The sequence below is a fragment of the Phalaenopsis equestris genome, unplaced genomic scaffold (genome assembly GCF_001263595.1).
Source record: "Phalaenopsis equestris unplaced genomic scaffold, ASM126359v1 Scaffold000278, whole genome shotgun sequence".
Lineage (NCBI taxonomy): Eukaryota > Viridiplantae > Streptophyta > Magnoliopsida > Asparagales > Orchidaceae > Phalaenopsis > Phalaenopsis equestris.
This window is the reverse complement of record NW_018164720.1, coordinates 583,269-604,371: the sequence shown is the minus strand read 5'-3', so window position 1 is coordinate 604,371 and position 21,103 is coordinate 583,269. Positions and strand designations below refer to the sequence as shown.

General features: G+C 38.1%; 1 protein-coding gene and 1 long non-coding RNA gene across 3 annotated transcripts in view; one reads left to right on the top strand and one right to left on the bottom strand.

The window, feature by feature from the left end:
- LOC110024900 overlaps positions 1-9,473 on the top strand; it is a 14,343-nt gene extending 4,870 nt beyond the window's left edge. Inside the window, exons 2-4 of the long non-coding RNA XR_002294065.1 lie at positions 3,485-3,488; positions 9,214-9,267; positions 9,387-9,473. This is a non-coding gene — a long non-coding RNA (uncharacterized LOC110024900). The remainder of the gene's footprint in view (positions 1-3,484; positions 3,489-9,213; positions 9,268-9,386) is intronic.
- Positions 9,474-13,686: 4,213 nt separating this feature from the next.
- Positions 13,687-20,564, bottom strand: LOC110024905 (RNA polymerase II C-terminal domain phosphatase-like 3). 2 transcript variants are annotated; one of them, XM_020725097.1, is made up of 12 exons: positions 19,597-20,564; positions 19,285-19,417; positions 19,142-19,197; positions 18,990-19,050; positions 17,604-18,905; positions 16,492-17,073; positions 16,265-16,411; positions 15,921-16,189; positions 15,720-15,831; positions 15,356-15,613; positions 14,007-14,053; positions 13,687-13,879 (listed from the first exon to the last, which is right to left on the bottom strand). In XM_020725097.1, the coding sequence occupies exons 1-12, from the start codon at positions 20,220-20,222 to the stop codon at positions 13,816-13,818; spliced, it is 3,657 nt and encodes a 1,218-aa protein (XP_020580756.1). In that variant the 5' UTR covers positions 20,223-20,564; the 3' UTR covers positions 13,687-13,815. The 2 variants fall into 2 exon arrangements, with proteins under 2 accessions (XP_020580756.1, XP_020580757.1); XM_020725098.1 differs by having other exon boundaries at positions 16,492-17,064.
- Between the last annotated feature and the right edge of the window lie 539 nt (positions 20,565-21,103).

The window sequence follows — 21,103 nt, the reverse complement described above, 5'->3', positions numbered from 1 at the left end:
AAATATTCATTGATGGGTGTAGAGTTAGAGAACTTTAAAGTGATAGGTTAAAGTCTCAAACTTGGTTTATTGTTTTAGTTTCTGATACGAGAATGTTAGCCCCGAGGTGGAGGGAATCGAGGGAACTCTAAAGAGAGAGCTAGTATCTTCCCTGCCTAACCGGTTTTCAGAACTATTCAAACTTTAAATTAGCCAATGTTTTTTATAGCATCTCTAGTAAAGGTAAAGAATATTATTGCTCCTATTTGGCACAACACAATTTGCATACTTCCACAACATAATTCCTATACTTATTAATGATTCATGATAAGAAGAACGATATTTTCATATTAAGTATTTTTCTTCTACAAAAACTTTAGTTATCTTTTTAAGTTGTTATTGTTTCATTAAAATATTAAAAATACCAAAAATATTTAAATTTTAAATTTCTACAAAAATCATTTTTATTTTAAGTAATTATCTTTTTAAAAATAGAAAAACTTTCTAAAAAGTGTATATTGCATAATCTTACCTATGGGTTCGATATTCAGCTCTTAATCAAAAAGTCCTATATTACTTGATAACGATCTGTATACTTGCGTAGTATCCCAATATAAATATATATAAATTAAAATTTTAAATGTTTATTTTTCTTCAGGATCAATTTTTTGGTTTTGTTGCAAAATAAGGAAATATAAGTAAAAAATACCGTTAGAACTATTGCTATACTGTGCATAAGCTTTAAGTTTGTGTACCAGTCATTCAATGTAGACATGCATTAAAATAGGTCAACGAAAATCATAGCAAATCCTTAATCTTACTCATTAAACATGGTCGGATAAAACCCATTATACCTCAACCGCAAAACAAAATCATTGGCACAAAGCCATGTCGGATGAATTCTAAGCACTACATTGTTAAGGTACGCGTACCCTTATTCCCCCATCACTTCACCAAATTCTTCCTAGGTGTAAGTAAAAATACCACACCAAATACAATTATGATGGCTCCATCGCTCACTATAAAGCACGCCTTGTTGCATAAGGCGTCAATCAGCAACCCGACCTTAACTTCATTGAGAAGTTATGTCTGGTTGCCAAATTATCTACTCTTCATATTCTCCTTACAATTCTCATCGCTCACAATTGGCGCACCTTCAACCAGATGCGTCCAATGCATTCTTGTATGGACACCTCAACGAAACTGTGCATATGACTCAAACTCATAGGTTTGTGGATTTCTAGCATCCTTACAATATTCTCTTATTAAAGAAATCTTTATATGGCCTTATGAAAGAACCTCATCGGTGGTTTGCTACTCTCTTTACCTACCTCATGTCTGTTGGCTTCAAACCTAGCAAAGTCAACCCCTCCTTATTCTACTTGCACTCGCCTCTATATGCTTATATATGTGGACAAAATTCTTCTCATTAGAACTAATCTTACTCTCGTACAAATAATGATTTATAACTTACAACAATATTTTTAAATGAACATCCTTAGCAATCTTTCTCAATTCCTAGGAATTACTACCATATCCACTATCTACAAACTCCACCTTAACAAAATAGATATCTTAAAAAAATCTATCATGTTGCAGTCCCCACCAATCATAAATCCCTGCTCACCTAAAACGTCTCTCAAACCACCTCCTTATATAAATAAATTGTACACTTAATAAAATACCTTACCCTCACTATGTCAAATATTACCTTACAACCAATCTGGCTTCTCAATCTATGCAACAATCTATTGTTCATCACTTTTAGCAACTCAAACGGATTCTACACGATTCAAGTCACGAAAGAATTTGGTCTTCCCATCTATAAATCCTCTCTTAATCTCACATTATATGTCAATTCTGATTGGTTTGGGAACTCTTCTGACCATAAATCATTTACAGATTGTTGTACCTTTTAGCTCATCTAGAAACAACCCACTATTGCACTTCCCTTCACTAAATTTGAGTATCGAGCACTAGCCTCCACAACAAATGAAATTATTTGGTTAAGATGTATAATACAAGTCACTCCTTTTTACCATGATAACACCTCCATCATCATTCACACCAATAATTTAGCCTTCCACGCTAGTACCAAAAACATTGAATTTGATTGTCATTTCATCTCACATAACATCAATAATCAATAACTTATTTTTCATCATATCACCTCCCATGACCACATGGTTGATCTATTGACTAAAGTTCTCTCCAACTCAAGGTTTCAACTTATCAGATATAAGCTGACAATCTTACTTCGGACCTTCAACCTGTAGAGGAATTTTACAGCCAACTGAACAAAAAGATGCTACAACCAACTAAATTAAAATAATCAGTTGATAAGAAGTGTTGTCACTCAACCTGACAATTGAACCAAGATATGTTATAACCAACTGAACTAAAACAACCAGCTTATAACTGAAATAAGCTAGCCACTCCAACTATAGAAAGTCTTAATTGGATTTTTTATTTGTAATCAATATAGTCTCAACCATATATTATATTTTTTAACTCAACTAAACAGTTTTCTTTCTATTTATAAGCAATATAGCATTCTATCAATGTGTAAGATTTGGAAATACCCTTAACTTCTTCTCCTCCTATATGCTTTGTACAACATCAGCTTATTCTCAAATCTCCAATAAGAAATAAATTTTAGAACTTTTGCATGCAGGGGAATTCATGGCGGTAGAGATATACTAATGTGTTAGTATTGTATGAGAATTCATCACACACAAAAAAAGAAGAGCTGATATAGGAGACATTGTTTTCATTCATTTTCACTTTTATTATTGAAGGAGTCGTCAGCTTGTCTATTGTTTTATAATTTCCTTTTTTAAGTAAATCTCTCTTCTGAATCATATGAATGATTTAGAAAAGAAAGGAATCAGAAAAATAAGGGTTACAACAAAAGTAAACAAACAAGAAAAAGAACATGGATAACTTTCATAAATTAAAATTCATGAGATAAGCCAAAAGCATATGGACATAAGAGATCGGATTGAAATACTTTGGAACCTATCCGCAATGGCGACCCTATGAAAGAAACCCACAACTAGAGATACAAGTGTGTGTTTATTCTGGGGTAAATAGAAACTCTCAAAGGGACGACTTTGGTTAATTACATCTTGAAGGTGCCTAAGAATACACTTGATTAAGAGAATCATGCTTACAATTGTATAAAAACTAGTAAAAGGTGTCATAAAGGATGGTTATCTCGCAGGAGTGTCCCGATGCCTTTAAAGCTCGTGTCGATCAATACGGACAGAGAGTGAGTCCCTCAAGATTCCATACAGATGGTGGCTTATTGATGACCGGGGCTTATGAAATAACTGGGTCATCTCAATGGGTTCACACTATGGTTCCAATGTTTTACTAGACCATCATGATAGAGGGTGAATCAGCATATCCCAAATGGGTGATGGTCTATCCGCAATTAGATCCCATGGGATGACATCAACCAAGTGCAAAAGAGAGCGAAAGGGCTTAAAGTGGGCGAGCAAAGGAAGGTTAGAGTAATTAAGATACCACATATCTGTCATCCCAAGTTATTAGGACCCCGACTATCTAGTCGTAAAGGTAGTTGACCTAAGTAAACCAAAGATCCATTATCAGCAATCTGTGAATTGCATTGTTCAAGGAGATCTTAGTAGCCCTAAGGCCAAAGGAAGGAAACATTAATCCTATGACCCTTTATTGGTAGGAAGAGCATATGTAAACTTATACCTGCAAGAGAAGAGAGATATGGCCACAAGCCTGTGAGACTCTCATGAAGGAGTTACTCCATGTTTGGGTCGGGGAAGCTTCTAACACTCTAAGTGCATTAGACAACCAAATAAGTAAATATCTATGTTGGGCTAGTCGGGTTGGAGAAGCACGAGAACTTCTCATCGGGACGTGCAATATCATGCAGTTATCTAACCCTAAGGATGGTGGCCCTACTAATTATGACTCGGATTATGGTTATGCTATGCAACCCGTTTAAAATCTGGCCTAAAGACCGTGTAGAAAAATAAAGACAGATTTTGAAAAATCTGAAAATTTTTAATCGTAAATTTTAATTAGTCTTGAAACTTTTATTAGGATTTTATAGAAAATTCTTAAAATTTTAGGTCTTAAAGAGCCTAAGTGATCTGCACAATTCCCGGACAAAATCACAAGCCAGTAAGAAAGAAACTAGAATCACAGCTAGAAGCTCATTAACCCCTTTTATTCCTTAAAAAATAGAGGTTATAAGAGAGGGGAAGGAGAAAGAGATCTCGGGGCTGAGAGAGAAGAGAGACAAGGACCCTTTAATAAATGTCTTGGTTATAGAAGATAAAAGGAGAGAAATACATTATATTTTTACCCATAATTTAAGGAGGGTAATATGGGATATTTTCATCGTTTCCTCACCCCGATTTGGGCGGTGTTCACTAGCATGCTATTAATGATTAGCCACTAGCTTTAACTTAAATCCGGCCAAACATAAAAAATAAAAAAAAAAATCAAAATCCAATGCTCCATCAGAACAATTTTTTTCATGTTCTATTTGCTTTTCTCGCTTTCCATCTTTTAAAGACCATAAATCCGAATTTAATAAGTATGATTGCAAGCTGAATTTAAAGAATTATTCTGTTGTTTACTCGGGCTCCATTTTTGTCGTAGAGATTCATCGGATTTAATAGATCATATTTAACGTTTTGTTGTCACCAATCACGAGGAGGTGGTCAACCAAGGTGGTCGGCCGACTGGTGGAGGTGGAGGCCAAGTGGTCAGCCGGCTAGTGTTGGTGGTGGCCAGGCTTGTGGGCCGGCCCAATGTGGCCGATCGACTGAAGGTTTCCGGCCCAAATTGACGCCCAGCTGGAAGCAGGTGGCCGCCCCAAGTGGTGTGAAAATGATCGCCGGCACGACTCTCACGGCGGTTTGTTCGGCCCGACAAGGGCGATGACATTTTCTTTTAGACATAAGGACATAAATATAGAAAATATAACTTCAAGAATTTCTAGCAAGACTTGTTTAATAGGGGTTTTTACATGCATCGCACTCTAATGAGTGATACTTACATATCCCACTCTTTAAAGTTTCTATTTACATATAAAGCACTTCAAACATTTTTAAAATTCTAAAAAAGCACACCGTTAAGCTACGTTCCATCTTTTCGCACTTGCGAACTTCTCTTCTTCGGTGCTGGCGAACTCCTCTCTAGTCCTCAAAGCTTACCCTCTCCAATCCCGACTCCAAATAAGTAAATAACAGGGAAATATTGGCTCACTTTCAAGATCTATGTCTCATCCATGAACGGCCATCTGCAGCACCTCTGCCATGGCTTGCCAATTAATGTTCATCTTATTCTTCTCCAAAAAAATTTTAAACCCAGAGCTGAAATAATTTCAAAGTGAGCCAACCTTTTTCTGTTATTTATTGAAGTGGAGTTGGAGCAGAGGAGTTCACAAGCACCGGAGAAGATGAATTTGCGAGCGCAAAGAGCAGGGGAGTTTGGCTTGCTCAGAAGGTAGTTTCGTGCAGTGGAGACGGATGGAGCCTAACAGAGTTCTTGTTTTGAGTATTGGAAAGCTTTGGGGTGCTTCATCTGTAAGTAGAAAGTTTAAAATGTGAAATATGTAAATACCAAACTTTATAGTGCTATGTTTGTTAAAATCCCTATTTTTTAACGGTCCTTTTGTTTCCGGGCGTTTAGCTTTTGATGCGTTGTTTTATGGGTTTGGTTTTTGAGAACATTTGTTGGTTGGTTTTTAGATTTTTTTTTACATGTGGTATTTTCCCAATTCAAATCTTACTCCTTGCTCGTCTCTTTTGTTCTGTTGAAACATCGTCTCTGGTGGGCCGCATCTTCGGCCATGACGGGAGGAAAAAAATCTACCGCTTTTACGCAGAGGGAAAAAAGTCTCAATACTTTGACATTTTCTATGTTGCGAAGGTTTTTCTCACAGAATTTCATCATACCAGGAAAATGGAGGCGTCCGTCCGTCAATTTGTACGACACCCGCTTCGTTTCATCGTTTATCCATGTACGGAATCGTCGGTGCAAATGTAGGATTACAATGTTCCCGGCGTTCGAGTTTTGGGCTAGAAAAAAAAATAGGTAGTTTCACTCTTGGATTCACGAGGGGAACTCAAAAGCTCATAATCCTATGAGGTTTCCTCTAAGCACAACAAAACCCTAACTAGTTCCTTTAGCATTCAAACTTAGAGACTCTAAAAAAAAGAAATCATAGGAGTTTATGAGAATTCTCACCGCCGTGAAGGTTGAGGATGCATTCTCTTTGCTTGTCCTCGCTCTAATGTTACTCCAGCGAAGCTCTGCTGAAATTTTCTCTGCTTCTTCTCCAAGGCATGAAGAAGCTTTCTCTAAAAGGAAAGTCCAACAAAGTTCTACGCTCTGATGAATTTCCAAGAAAGTTTCGAGCTTTGGTGAAGTTCTAGAAAAGTTCTGGCGCTTCTTCCACAAAGTATGAAGAAGCTCTCCTTTTTTGTAGGAGATATAATGCCTCCTTTGACCTCTCAAAGAAATTTCTCCTCAAGAAAGCCTCCCGCACAGTCAAGGAAAGTGGTGGAGGAAGAAGGAAAAGAGGAAAAGAGATCTCTCGAGGAAAAATAAAGAAAAAGAGGATGAAGAAGAAGAATAGGGTTGTAAGAAGTAGAGCCCTCTCTCTTTCCTTTCTTCCAAGCACTTTATCTCTAGGCCTCCAAAAGAAAACAAGCTTTGTAGAAAGAAGATGGCATGCTTTTCTCTTTAGGAAATCAGTTAAGGAGGAGGGAAACCCCAAAGGGAGAGGAAGAAAATTGAGGAAGAAGCGAAGAGAAGGAACAACACCCTCTTCCAAAAACCTAGCCTCCAAAGTTCTCCCCCAAAATCTGATCTCCCCTTTTTTTCTTTTTGGTTTTCCCCCTTGTAGTGGCTTAGGGCAAATTTTTCCCCCTAAATTCGGCTTCGAGGACCCAAAAAATCAAGATTTCAAAGAGGACTGGTGCCTATGCACTGGGTCTGGCGCCTATGTGCCACCCCTGGGTGCCTACTTTTTGTGTTATCAGTTTTAGGACGTTCCGAGGTTGTTTCGAGCTCTCAGGTTCCCAGACTGAAGCCTAGGAGCTGGGTTTTGCACATTGGCGCCGCCACCTCCAGCGCCTGCACCCCCTCCCCCCTCCTTCCGGCACCTACTTTACAGGCTCTCATATTTAAGAACCCTGGAGGTTGTTTCGGGTGCCTAGGCACCAAGACAAGCACCTAGCCACCAGAGGCTTGGCACCCTGTACTGGCGTTTAGGCGCATGTCTGGCTCGGTAAGCCCAGATTTTCACCGGAAATATTCGGTGAAAGACTTTTTCAATCCGTAAAGTATGCAAGCGTGTGTATAAATAAACTATAGTCCCATTACTTTAAAAAAAATCATTTTACATGGATATCACATCAAGGATCTTGATGTCAATAGATGTCCTACATTTCTTCTCGGGTATGGCATCCTAAACAATAATATTCATGAAAACACCTACTAGAAGTTTTGATGGGTTTCTTTGACAATGGAAGACTCCATATGAATATGTGATGGTCTTTAAACACCAGAATGGGCATTAAACGTGTCTCTGCTCATGAATGTTTCCACCCAATGGTGGAATCTCCCGGGCATGGTCAAATCATTGTAGGCCCTGCTTTCGTACTCTGAACATGCACTTTAAAGACTAAATGAATGTCTTGAGCTGCAAGACGCTGTGAATAAGCTGTAAATTAGCCTGAGTCAACCAAGTGGACACCCTACACACGTGAAATCAAAAATTGATATCAGCTGACACAAGGGTTCTTTTTACGTGGAAATTCTGAAAGAGTAAAATCATGGGGCATAGCCTAGTTGAAATGCTTCCACTATGCCAATAAAGGTTATAATGCTTTATTGTGTCTTGAATAACTTGAAATAATATTACACAAGAAGAGGTTGTTGATGTGACTTCTATTACTCGAGAGGAAAATATGTTGGGGAAGTGACGGTGACTCGACTGTTATAGAAGGAGACAGACGGTGGAGATAGTGTGTGAGAAAATCTAATTACAATGCATCAGTAGTGGTGGCCCGAAGCGGGGGCAACAGTGGTGGTTTGATGATGGCAATGATGGGGGCCGAGCAGTAGCAGTCCAATGGTTGTGGAGACTAGACCACGATGGCCTAATGACGGGGATGGTGATGGTAGGCTTTGGTGATTTTGTGGCGATGGTGGTAAGACCGTGGTGGTGTGGTGCAAGCAGTAACCAGACTATAGTGGTCCGGCAGTGGCGGCAACTAGCTGGCAATGGTCAAGCGGCACGACAGTGGTGGTTCGCAGTGGTGGTCCGGCGGTGGCGGTGGTTATACGATAGTGGTTTGGTGATGGAGCTTGGGAACTCTTAAGAGCTTAAAGCACCTTCATCTTTTTTTCTCTAGCCTCTAGTGCTCCTTCATGAAGAGAGTGACAGTCTTTTAGGAGTGGCATTCTTAGTAGATACTGCATGAATATGGATCACTCCATCAGATCAAAGAGTGACTCTCTTGTTCAAACGTAGTTTTATGAGCATTTGAATGCTTTAATAATGTCATAATTAAGTGATCTTAGGCTCGTTATATTTGTTTCATTGAGACGCTCGATTTAAATATAAACTTGTCATATTTGAGGTTATTTTGTCCCCCAAAGTATGTATTAAAGCTTCTATTGTGCTTTAATTACATGATTTGGGCTTACTTAGACTCAAATAGGACCATTTTTTATGTTATTTATTTTGTCTCCCTAAAACACTTTATTTGATCATAAATTGAAATGTGGGCATTTTTAAATTTAATTTTTAAAGCTTCTAACCCAAATTTGTGTCGAGATTCAAGCAAATTAATATGATTATTTAGGGATGTATCAAAATCTTAGTAATGAATGAAAGGTTATAGACATAGGCATGAAAGGTTCCGGACATAGTAGAGATCTCAAGGCGTAAAATGCTTATTAAGAAATTAATGTAAAAATTATTATGTATATTTACGTGTATTAATGTACAAATATCCTTCAACTCAAATTTGATGGATTCTAACTTCTAATTAGACCGATCTGCTCAAACTCTGGTTTGATATTAGCCTTAAGTGGTAGTGGTTACCCCTTAAGGCTAATATCAAGCCGAGTTTGTGCAAGTTAGCCTTTCATGAAGGTCAGATAGTTAATTTTATATTTGCAAATATAAAGTTAACAAGAGCTTAAATATAAACTCTTTAACTCTTACAGGCAACATCAATAGAAGGAAAGAAAACTGGAGTAATCACTGATTACATAATGAAGGTAGCTAAAATTATTTGACATACATAGAGAGATTTGATTATTTTTTGCAGAAACAAATCAAAATTACATGAAAAAAGTATTCAAGTTAGCCTTCCAATGTTACTGTATTTTGATAACAGATCCTGGGATTGGATATTTGTGCCGATACAATGATAGGAGATGAAATGATAAGAGGTATTTCTGGAGGACAGAAAAGGCGTGTCACCACAGGTAAAACATCAAATTTTATCAACTCTTGATGCAGAAGTTATGAGGAAAAATGGTTAAGCGAAATTTACATACGTATAACACAATTCTTATATATATATATATACATCTCTGTGTGTGCGCGCGCGCGCGCGTGTGCGTGTGCGTGTGTGCGTGTGTGCGTGTGCGTGTGCGTGTGCGCGTGCGTGTGCGCGTGTGCGTGTGTGCGTGCGTGTGTGTGTGTGCGTGCGCGTGTGTGTGTGTGCGTGTGTGTGTGTGTGTTGAATCCAAAACTGTCCTATGAGTATCCAAGGGATAGAGCACAGCAACCGAGGGAGAGAAAGGGAGAGAGAGAGAGGGGGAGAGAGAGAGAGAGAGAGAGAGAGAGAGAGAGAGAGAGAGAGAGAGAGAGAGAGAGAGAGAGAGAGAGAGAGAGAGAGAGAGAGAGAGAGAGAGAGAGAGAGAGAGAGAGAGATTTGTCATATTGAGGAGGGACGGAAAGAGACGTATTGCCAAGCTCCCCTTTTATTCATTAGAAAATAGAGGTTACAAAAAGGATGGAGAGAAAGTTTTCCCAACAATGGGGGTTGAGAGAGAAGAAACCCAAGGACCATTTAATACATGTCATGAGTCCTCTATTTGTAGAAGATAGAAGGAGAGAAATAAAGTACTATATTTTTACTCTTGCTTTAAGAAGAGTAGTATGGGGTATTTTCATCCATCAGAGCTTGATCCATTTTAAACTCGAGGGCAGGGGTAAATGCTTGGGTTTTGTGGGTCGACTGTTGTGTAATTTGTTGATCGAACGTTAATCATCATTTTCAGTCAAATTTAGATGATTTTTACTGATCAGACGTTTATTCACTGATGTCAGTTTAGAAAGTTTTTACCGATCAAACGCCATGCACCTTCAGTTTTACTGCTCAATTGAAATTATCATTAGCAGGATGATTCAAGTTCCTCGAGTGTCGGTCGAACTTTGACGATCCCTTGTGTGAACTCCTCAAGTTTCCAGAGTGTCTGTCAGATATTGGAACGTATGTGTAATTAAAATAATTTTACTTAGCCATTTTTATAAATTTCACAATAAAATACGAGAATTGGAGTGATAACACATTCTTATCGCCCAGTCGAGGTCTGGTCAGGGTATTGGGCCAGACTCCCTTAGCAGTACGCTTTGTCGGTCGCTCGATGATCTAAATTCCTTTATGAATCTCTGAGGTGAGCTTGAGGCGAGCAATAGAGATTGTCTCAGGTCCTGACTTTCTCTACGATCGCTTCTCTTTATAGGATGGTGGTTATCTTGTTCGATTCTGAATGATGTTAGGGAGTTGCATTCTTCTACTATTATATGACTGTTTGATAGTTCCAATAACTTAGTGTCTTCTGTCGTTGCAGACCAAAAGCATAGCAAAAAGGTCTTTCCTTTAGCCCTGATGTTAGGATGGAATGAGCAACTATGGACTCTAGATCTCACACTTCCAACAATTTCTTTAGAAAGCATATGATGAACAAACTAAGACTCCCACTTTGCCTTTGTTGAATCTACGGGAGAGCTTGAGAACCTTTTTGCAGCTTTTGGGCGTAGGCAAATTGCACCACAAATATTTTCTTTAAATCAGCAAAGAATGCAATTACTCCTGATGGTGATGCATTGATACTTGAGGACTGACGCCCTTGGCTTAGCGAAGAAAAGGAGAAACTTCAATGCATTGGTAATCATCAACAAACACACAGTTGACTCGAATAAAGCAATGTAGCCAGTTAAATCAGTTTTGCCCCTCCAGGGTTACAATGTAGAAACCTTGAACCTCTATGGAAGCTTGGCCTCATGGATTTTCCGAAAGAAAGTATTCGCTGGCCATTGGAACATTCAGCATGCCTAAACCAATGCTTGTATATCGCTTGCCCAGCACTATTGATGTATTGGAAGTCTTTCTCTTTTAAGGGCTAAGGAAGCCTTTCGGCTTTTGGATGTCGGCCCTTCCACTCAGGGATACTGCTCCCTTCTCCAATCTAATGCCTCTCAGATGGCATCAAACATTTGCTCATTCAGCTTTTGTATCTGTCGGTTAAAAAAATTTCTTGTGAACTCCATATAATTAATGTCTCTGTTATGAGTTTCTTCTCCTTGTGTGGCTTCTCTTCTAGTTCGTGGCATGATCAAGGCTCAACGTACCTTATAGGATATTGAATTCTTATTTGTTAGTGAATCACACCCACGAAATAAAGTATATGAAAGAAAAGAGAGAGAGAAAAAGACAGAGAGGGGAGTGAACAATGGTGATTAGTAAAATGTCTTGTCTATTCTTTTATTCATGAAATGATCTCTCTACTTATAAGAAAGATGATACATTATAGTGATATTATATTTTTGCTCATGCTTTAATGAGGATTGGATAGGATATTATGTGTGTGTTTATCTACCGGCTACTCTTCTGACTCGGTTGGCTAAGCTTTGTTTCGCCTTAGCTCAGTGAGGTCAACCCAGTCAACTAGGTTGAGTCTGTGTTACCCATTGGCTGAGCTTGATTAACTTAGAGTCGGCAGGATTGGCTTTGTCAGCTAGGCTTTTCCGATCGATTGATCTAGTCTTGTTATCAACCCTGGATCGTTGGATGACGAGCTCTCATCAACAGAACTAGACTAGAATATCGAGCTTGGTTAATCATCATAACCCAATAGATAGCTCATTTCTAAACGAAGGGATCTTTTGAAATTATTATAAGGCTCTGTTGTATTGTTAATTCTTGGTTCCTGATGAGGAGCCTTAAGAGCGTCCATGTGACGATTGATGATATTGAGCAATTGGATTATTTCAATAAGTCATACCTACTAGAATGAAGGTCAATGGCTCTGTTCAACTTAGCGTCAAATGCTTATATGTTTTAATTTAGTTAGATTAGTTTGAACTCGAATCTTTCAATCATTTTTTTTTCCTTCTCGAACTCCATCGTATTTCGACCTTAACTCGGTGTCTACAACTGTTCCAATAAGTGGACAGTTTGGTCTTCTATTGGTGGACCTTCTTCTATTATGATTCCTCCCTTTTAAATGTTGGATCTTCTCAGGATCCGCCCTAGCACATTTTTTATGTATAAACACCAATCTTGAAAATTTCTGGTCTGCCATCACATGAAAACTGCAATTCAAGCCCTTTAAATAATTCTATTTCTATAGAAAAGAGGTGTAAATGATTATAGTTTGCATCAAACATAATAAAATTATTTCCACTAATCTCAACCCAATGACTATAAATTATAGATTTGTGCTAAAAAAAAATATTTATCTATGCATGAAGCTTTCATACAAGGCAAAAAAACACTAAGACAATTTTGCATAAACACCACTCAATTTTTATGCATTTACATATCTAACATTTAAAATATAATTTTTACATATATTACCCCCTTGACCCTGCATCACTTCTTAAAATTTTAAATAGTGATACATTTGAAGCGGATGAAAATGCAAAGTGTTTTTTTTTAATTATTATTTATTATTATTATCATTATTATTATTTTTGTGACGTTAAATCCTTCATTCGATAAATTGTTTTCTAGCTTCCAATATAATCCATTAAATACCTTTTTACAGTCATTCTGCCCCATCTTCGCATCACTTTCACCCTTCTGCTGATACTTGCATTCCAGCTTGACCTCCAAAGCAAATATTAATTGCCTTTAACTTTACCAAGCATGTCAGTTAAATAAAAATCATTTATTTTTTTCATACACAATCAGGTTTTAACAGACTGCAAAAAAACAAGAATCCAAGAATCATTATTTTCTCAATTTTTTTTTTTTTTTCTATAATCACAAGCATGGAAAAAGAATACTAAAGTTCATTTTTCTTTTATCACCGTAGCCAAATTGCCTTCAGGTAGATCAGGTCAGGCTTCAAGAAATTAATAAAATAGAATTTTGAACTAAACCTGCCCTAACAGTTCAAACCTTCTAGAAAGAATAGGAGATCCGCCGCACTCAGTTTCTCCCCAGGTCAAGTAGGCAAATTCAGCCACAACCTTCCCAGCACTCCCTCATCCACTCGCCTTGTATGTCTACATTCTATACAGAATAAATGATTTATTTAATTACGTGTTACTGCTCACTAAATGGCTCCCATTACTGGCCTGAAAAAGGGGGGCTTTCTGCAATCATATGTAATGGAGTTTAATTCTTATGTAATTAAATCAGGCCATTCTGATCTCCGATTAGTCACTTTTTCTTTTTCTTTTTTTTCTTCCAAGGTTGTGCTTTAACTTTTTGACGAAGGGTGAGTTGGGCCACAAGCCCCATTTTTCAGATTCTTGAGGATTTTTAGTTTTATTATTAAGATGGATTTGGGGTGGTTTGGCTCTGGTTATAACTTTACTGCAAAGTCATTTTCATTTGCTCTCCTGTACAAGAGAGCTGAAGCTTCAACCCTGTGGAGGAAAAAAGAACCCATGTCAGTGTGGGAGATTATATATATATACACTAACGGGATGGACAGTTCAGTATTAGTGAAAAACAAGTAACGGTAATTGAGCATTTAAGCGGAACATCTCTCACCAGCCGGGATGGACCACAAATCTTCCCGTGGATAAAGCCCAGTTCACCTGTGAATAACATGGGGAATGAGAAGGGTTTTTTCATGGGCAACACCCGAAATTCTCTTTATCAACATTAGCTGGTAAATTTTTAAATAAGAAGCGCCAAAGTAGTACAATATTCGTGAATACAACAAATGATTCATATTTTAACAGCAATTAACAACATTAGTCAAGGCTTTGATAAATGGACCGGGCATCAAACCGGAAGGAAAAAAGTTCAAGGCTCATTGGTTCGATAGGGGTTAAACCGGGACGATATTATAAATATAAAAATTAATTAAATATGATATAAATGACATAATAATAATAATATAGTACATGCAAATATTAATTAAAAAGCGATCAAAATTGCTTTATAAAACATAAAACACAAATAAAAATAAATTCAATAATTCTAAATATGAGAATATTTAATATTGGAATGATCATCCCAAACATACATTACAATTTGAAATAAAAATATAAAATAGTTCTCATAGTCCTTTCTTTCACCAAATCTTTCATGAAAAAGAATGCAATACTGCAGTCGGTTCGACCTCAGTTATCACCGGTCGGTCCAATTCCGATTATTCAAAATCCAGTTATCAAGTTTCCAGACCGGCTACCAATTCGGTCCGGTTTTAACAACATTGGCATTAGTAGCCCAAAGGTGTTAGCTTTGGGGGTGATGAAGAAATTTTTTTTTTTGTAAGTGTAGCGCTAAAAACATAATTTATTGTTGCACAAATAATTCTTTAAAATGACATGCATGCCATCTTAATCTATGCCTTTTGACTGATGCACCATCAATGCTCGTTACCTTATTCTAATTTTAAATGAGTTAATAAGAGTAGTGTTAAGTTAACTTGAAGATGAAAGATCATTTAAAAATCAAATCAAGTGTTACATTGGCCAACCTATAATTAATATTCAGATGAATAAAATACATATGTAGGTACATATGTACGTGTGTGCAAATAATTTCTCACAAGAATAAAAAGTTAATCCAAATTGAGTCATTTTTTTGTTCAAATTGAAGTTAATGAGCCATGCCCGACTCAATTTGAGATGAGATCAAATAATTTTGAATCAATCTGATGATTCTAGCATATCAGATCAGTTCTCTGAGGTCTCTACCGAATAGATCCAAACTATACCGTCTTTATGGTAATTCTACAATGAAGATGAATTTAAGGATTATTCTTTCAAAATTAATAAAATATTCTATTTGAGTTTTCATCCGTTTAAAAGTACACTAGTAAAAATCCCAAGGTTTAGATGTTAATATAAGAAAACATAGTGGTGATTTAGAAAAAGATGTCATTTTACCTTATCGGTTCCAAGAGAATTGGCAACCACATGAGTGACCTGCTCATCAATCTGGTTAGTGCATATGCCACCAAACTGCTCCGCAGTTTGCCAAAGGGGGTGAAAATGAGGATTGGCTTCACCCACCGGAAATATCCGGCTAAAGACAATCTTGCATCCTGCAAGTATCTTTCGCTGCTCTGTTGCAAGTATATGCCTCACATCAACATCATTTAGGCAGTTGTGCGAAAAGAAGATTTGGTGAATTTTCTCTATGACCTGATTCATTGCAAAAGAATCAAAAGATCTGGCACAATTGTAAAAGTAAAAGAATATGAAAGCAATAATATTAGCATCCACTCGAAGGCTTTGCAAAGAATTCTACCGCTAAACAAGAAGCAAGAGTTCCATCTTCGGGCCTCTCATCGTGATCAATCTCAAGAAGTGAAGGCCCAAGAAGCCCAAACTGCCGTCTACTACATGGAAAATAAGTATATCTGCAAAAGGTTTTAAGCAAATAAACGCTCAATAAAGTCAAAATTAATAAATAAAAAATGGCAGATAATGACATATCATAGAATGGCACCTCTCCACAACAATCAGGTTGTGCCTATTATGCGGCCAGACACGGACGGAATCATCTATGATCACCACAGCAGACTCCAAACCTAAAACTCCATCTAAATCCTTGCTTTTGGGTACCCTCTCATCACCATCAAATGGTTCGCCATCATCTCCCCTAGAAATCACCCGTCCAGCAAACAAGGTCCCTGTTGGATCAAGTACTTTTGCCATCTCAGTAGCATATAACTTGTTGCCCATTGTGTACAAATGGAGCTCAAAAATCTTACTAGCCTGCATCCATAAGCAAACTTTAATAAAATTTCTCGAAAGAATATAAATAAACTCAGTAATTCACACAAACATTACCTTCTCCAAAAAGTTCCACACACCGGGCCTCAATTTGGTCCACATAGCCATGTGTTGGAAACGGAAAAGATGTCTCTGCAGCTGTTCCCGGTCTTGCTCCTCCTTCTTTCTCAAAATCTCTTCATGAACTTGCTCAACTTCTCCAAACTTGATATAAAGAAATGCACATCATTAAAGTGAATCAAAAAGTTTATATTACAATTAAACTGAACAATGCAGTAATGTACCTTGGCAGAGTTGAGGAGGGTGTGATCTAGATCGAGTACCAGACAAAGTTTCCGGGCGGCAAACATTTTGTTCTGTTCAGCTATCCTTCTTGTCCTTTCTTTCTGGATGACAGCTTTTTGCTGGTCATCATATCCACTCAAAAGGTGATCCACATCTCCCCATGGATTTGCTGCTTGAGAGGCATCTCTTGTGCCTGTTTGAGAGGAAGAACCATTTCCAACTTTAGAATCATTGGACTCCATAATAATTCTTCCATCTGATCTATTTGCCATGCCTAAGAATGGTTGTGAAATATCTGGGGGACCAGATGTTGAAGCAATAATAGTTAATTTAGAGGACATATTATCAGCAACATTCTTAAGATTCTTCGTGAACTGCTGATTATAATTAGGGATCTGTGATTGCTCTCCCATGTCTCTGTCAGTAATCTTGTCCTTGTTGGTTTGGGAACTAGAAGGCATGGGACCTATTTTGTTTTGTTCAGGAACTGAACCATCGGGCTTTTGGATGACGTTATCATGTAGAATGCGACGAGGATCACGAGGTTTCATCCGAAGTCTACCCGCATCATTCTGGGGTTTCTGTCAGTATTAAGCAGTCAAAAAATAGATATATAAATGGGTTAATACATAATATCTTAAGATAGACTAGCTACCAAGAAAAATGAAGTTCGCTGATGCTGCCAAAACACACACACACACACATATAAATACACATTATTTAGCTCCATGGGAGTGAAATACATAGCGATGAAAAAGTATGCCGTAATGGAAAAATACAAATTAAGTGGAAAAACAGACATTTTTTTGTAAAAAATTGCAATGAACAACCCAATCAGATGTTATCAAGATAAAAAAACTGTAATTCTAAAATTAAAAGGATAAATTAATATACGAACGTAAAACAAAGCAAAACAAAACATATGTGCAACACATTTTTTGCGCAAGGTTACACTTTCTATTTAAAGTTGAAAGCAGCACACAACATGCATGAGATGCTGTCATGAAAGAACAAAAACTCAAGTAGCTGCCATGTAAGGTGTTGCCTTGCATCAGGCACTCGGTAGTCAATGAAAAAAAAAAACAATAAGCAAGCAATCAGCAAAGCTCACCGAGGTTGCACTCTGTGCAGAAATCTGAGGTTTGGATGAAGAATTTTGTTCAACCTCCTTTGTCTTCAATGCAACATCATTTACTGAGGAAATACTACCAGGCAATCCACTGGAACCATTCAATCGTACCGCAGTTCCTGCAGAAATACCAGCTTTCTGCTGGGATTCTGCTGCTAAACTCTGCTGCTTTATCTTAAGTAGTTCCATAAGAATCTCAGGACTTATATCCATCTCCTTCAATAAAGAAGGCAAAGAAATAGAAGGAACAGAGCTAATTGCAGGATTCTGATCATTTCCAGGATTTGCATCAATGGAATTGCCATTAGTACCAGGTCTAGAGTCAGCTGCAGCTGATGCTGTTGCATTTCCAGGTTTGTTGATCATTTCAGGAACCACACGACTCACATTCATAGGCATATCTGTGAGTGTAATGGATGAATACCTTTGCCTTTTCAAGGGATGGTCTTCCTGCCTGATAGCATCTGCGGCTTTGTGCTTTTTATCATTTGTTATCCCTTCTATACGCCCAGTTCTGGACAGATCCTGATCAGATGAAACGCCTATATTAGGGTTAATAACTCGAAGTCTAGGATCCCTACTTTTAGCCTTTGCAACTTGGGTTTGCAGGGAATTCAACTGCCCTGCCATCTTATTAGGAGCAGTAGGGACAAAGCTGCTACCAGATCCTGAAGTCTTCAACAAACTGGAGCCCTCTGCTGATTTAACACTACCAACAACAAGAGAACTAGAGATTTCATCAAGCTTCTCATCTTCATTGCTGCACTCCTCGGAAGGAGTGGGGCTTGGCAGCTCATTACTAGGAAGAATAGAGGTCCGTCCATATTTCTGCTGGTAAGAGGAAACTGCTTTAACGGCATCATTCATATAAGAATGCAAAGGTGTGTCATCCTTTTCCTCTTTCTTGAAAACTGTTGGATGAGATAGAACAGATGTAGCTAAACCAACTGGTTTCATTATCGGTAAAGGTGGTGCATTGTCTCGCGTGGGTGAAGGCAGGCTGCCTTCCTCGTAGTCAGCATGAAGGTCAAGCAAAGGGCTAAATTCAACTCTACTTCTAGTTAACGGAAGCTGAAACTTGGGCAAGAAAAATCCTCTGCTGTGGCTGCCACTTAGATCAGTCTCCCTTAGACCCAAATCCGGTTTTTGTGCAGAAGCAATAAAAGAGGCTGAAGGTCTTTCAGGTTGGTGGGAAGAATCACTGCTATTAGCTGAACTCCCACTTTGTAATACTTTCTCTTTGCTAACATCACTGGAAAGTAATAACTGAGCCATCGAATCTATCTGTAACAAAGGAAACTGAACTTCAACTTCTTGTAGACTGCAATTTGGGGAATAAAAGTTTAGCCATAAAAACCGATAACAGACCTCTGTGACTTGATCTTGGGTCAGCAACAAAGAGTACTGATTTTTTATATGAATTAATAACCTAAAAATGAAAAAACCAAGGTTTATTATCAACAAAGATTACTAGGATGATTAAAATTTGAAGAAAGGAAAGTTCACAACAACACAAAAACCTTAGTAATAAATCCATATTCTGCTTTGTTTTCTTCACATTCCCCGAACAAAAAACCTGCGATATCAATTTAATTGTAATTCAGTGAGCTTTAAACAGGAAAGAAAAGCAAAAAGCTAGGGATCAAAGTTCAGATAATTTTACAGAGTTAAGTGTTTGAATCCCCATAAATGCATGCTGAACAAGAGCATCTAGAATGGGAACATGGCTCTCTGCAAACAAAGTTTTCAATCCTGCAAAAGACTTCAACAGCCGGGAACAAGCGGCCTCCAAAGATCTAGATAGCAGAATAGAACCAGTTCAGAAAACCTTCTAAGTTTAAAAGTTTAAATTCAGAGTTTTCATTTTTTGTTATATGTCTGAGATCACACAGTTATAATTTAATCTTAGATTATAATTTGTAATGACATTCCGAGTTCTATTGTTGGACTTTCTTCTTTAATGCTTAACACTTACGCCTCTGCTTCCTCCGAAGTTATAGCTTCCAATTCTTCCAATATTTCGGCAACACGTCTATCCAAGTCTTCCATATCAGCTTCTTCCTTATCTTCATTTTCCTTGGTGTCTGCCGCCGGCAGTTTCGAATCATCTTCTATTTTATCTGAAGAGAGATTTATCATTTCCTCGGCCACTGGTTCATAGTCCAAATCAATCTCGCCCTCCTCTAATTCCCCTTCCTCCTTCTCCATCTCGCCAACCGAATCCTCACTGCTATCTACAAAAACCGCATCGAAACCACCCTCCTTTCCTCTTTTCCCATCAGCATCATTCGCTCGCTTCATCTCCAGACCAAGAGGCTTATTCTGAACTGCCTGAGCCCACGCAAAGCTGTATAGAGTAGGACCAAAGGTACGGGCGACAGAATAACCCATCATGCCGTCATCCCAAACCCTAGATCTCGATCCCCTTCCGTCTTGCCTAAAATCCTCAGCGGAGATCTCTTCCAGCGACGCCGACGAATCTCCGTCCGAAATCTCTCCATTATCTACGCCATTCACGTGGGAGCCGTTCCTCGCCATCCGAGCCAGGGTTTTCTTCTCGCTAGGGTTCAGTACGAAACGGCTGGATCTGGGCATGCGCATATAATCGATGGTGGAAGAAAGACAATATCTACAAAACACCGCCACCCAAACCGTCAAATTCTAAGTTTATATGGGTTGTTCAAGCGAGTCCCGTGATGCTAGGATTAAATCGCTTGATCCGAAACCGCTATTTAATCGATAGCGTGCTCGATATGAAGGGCTCTGCAAGAAGAATCGATTTGCTGTGATTTAGATCGAAAAACTTAGTTCTTTCGACTGGATTTCGTCGAGAAGAATCTCCGAGGAATCAGACAGGGTAGAAGAGAGGCGGGCATGGAAGAGAGAAGCCGGGATGACCAAAGAAATCTCGGGAACCAGAAGGGCAGGTTGTGCCAAGTTTTAATTTAATGGCCTCGTTTTTAATCTGAACCGTACGTGCAATCTGAAAGTGCAGCTCCTCGCCGTTGATTCGTCGGTCAGGTTGCTTTGGAATCTAATTTTGAATTCTTCCGTGCCTCTCGAGGTTCGAGTCCGTGGAACGTGATCTGGATCCAATTTCCTTTGCCGTTTTATATTTGAATCATATTGATTTTTCATTACCTATTGCAAGAAGTATAAATGGAAATTCATATATGTATCACCTAATTTTAGGCATTAGATGTATAAATGCAAAAGAATTGTGGGGTGTGCATGGAAATGCCCTAAACTTGAAAATGGTTTCTTCTTTGCTCCTTATGACCATTGGGATACAATTATTATTTGGGGCATTTAAATACATTGCACCTCAATTCTCATGCATTTACATGTCTCACATCTAAACTTTCACATTTATACTAGTAGGGCACGCATCTTTAATATCATATTGAAAATAATACTATTTTTATTTTTTGATGAAAAATTCAGCTTTTCATGTCAAGGTTTAAAGCACCAAAGTGATATGT

What these genes read in the sequence shown, in the direction of transcription:
- LOC110024905 (XM_020725097.1), bottom strand. Translation starts at nt 20,222, where the DNA reads ATGCGCATGCCCAGATCCAGCCGTTTCGTACTGAACCCTAGCGAGAAG. An exon ending in CTGCACAGAGTGCAACCTCG is followed by an intron (nt 17,074 to 17,603) that starts GTGAGCTTTGCT and finishes TAATACTGACAG; the next exon opens with AAACCCCAGAATGATGCGGG. An exon ending in TTTGTGGTCCATCCCGGCTG is followed by an intron (nt 13,880 to 14,006) that starts GTGAGAGATGTT and finishes TTTCCTCCACAG; the next exon opens with GGTTGAAGCTTCAGCTCTCT.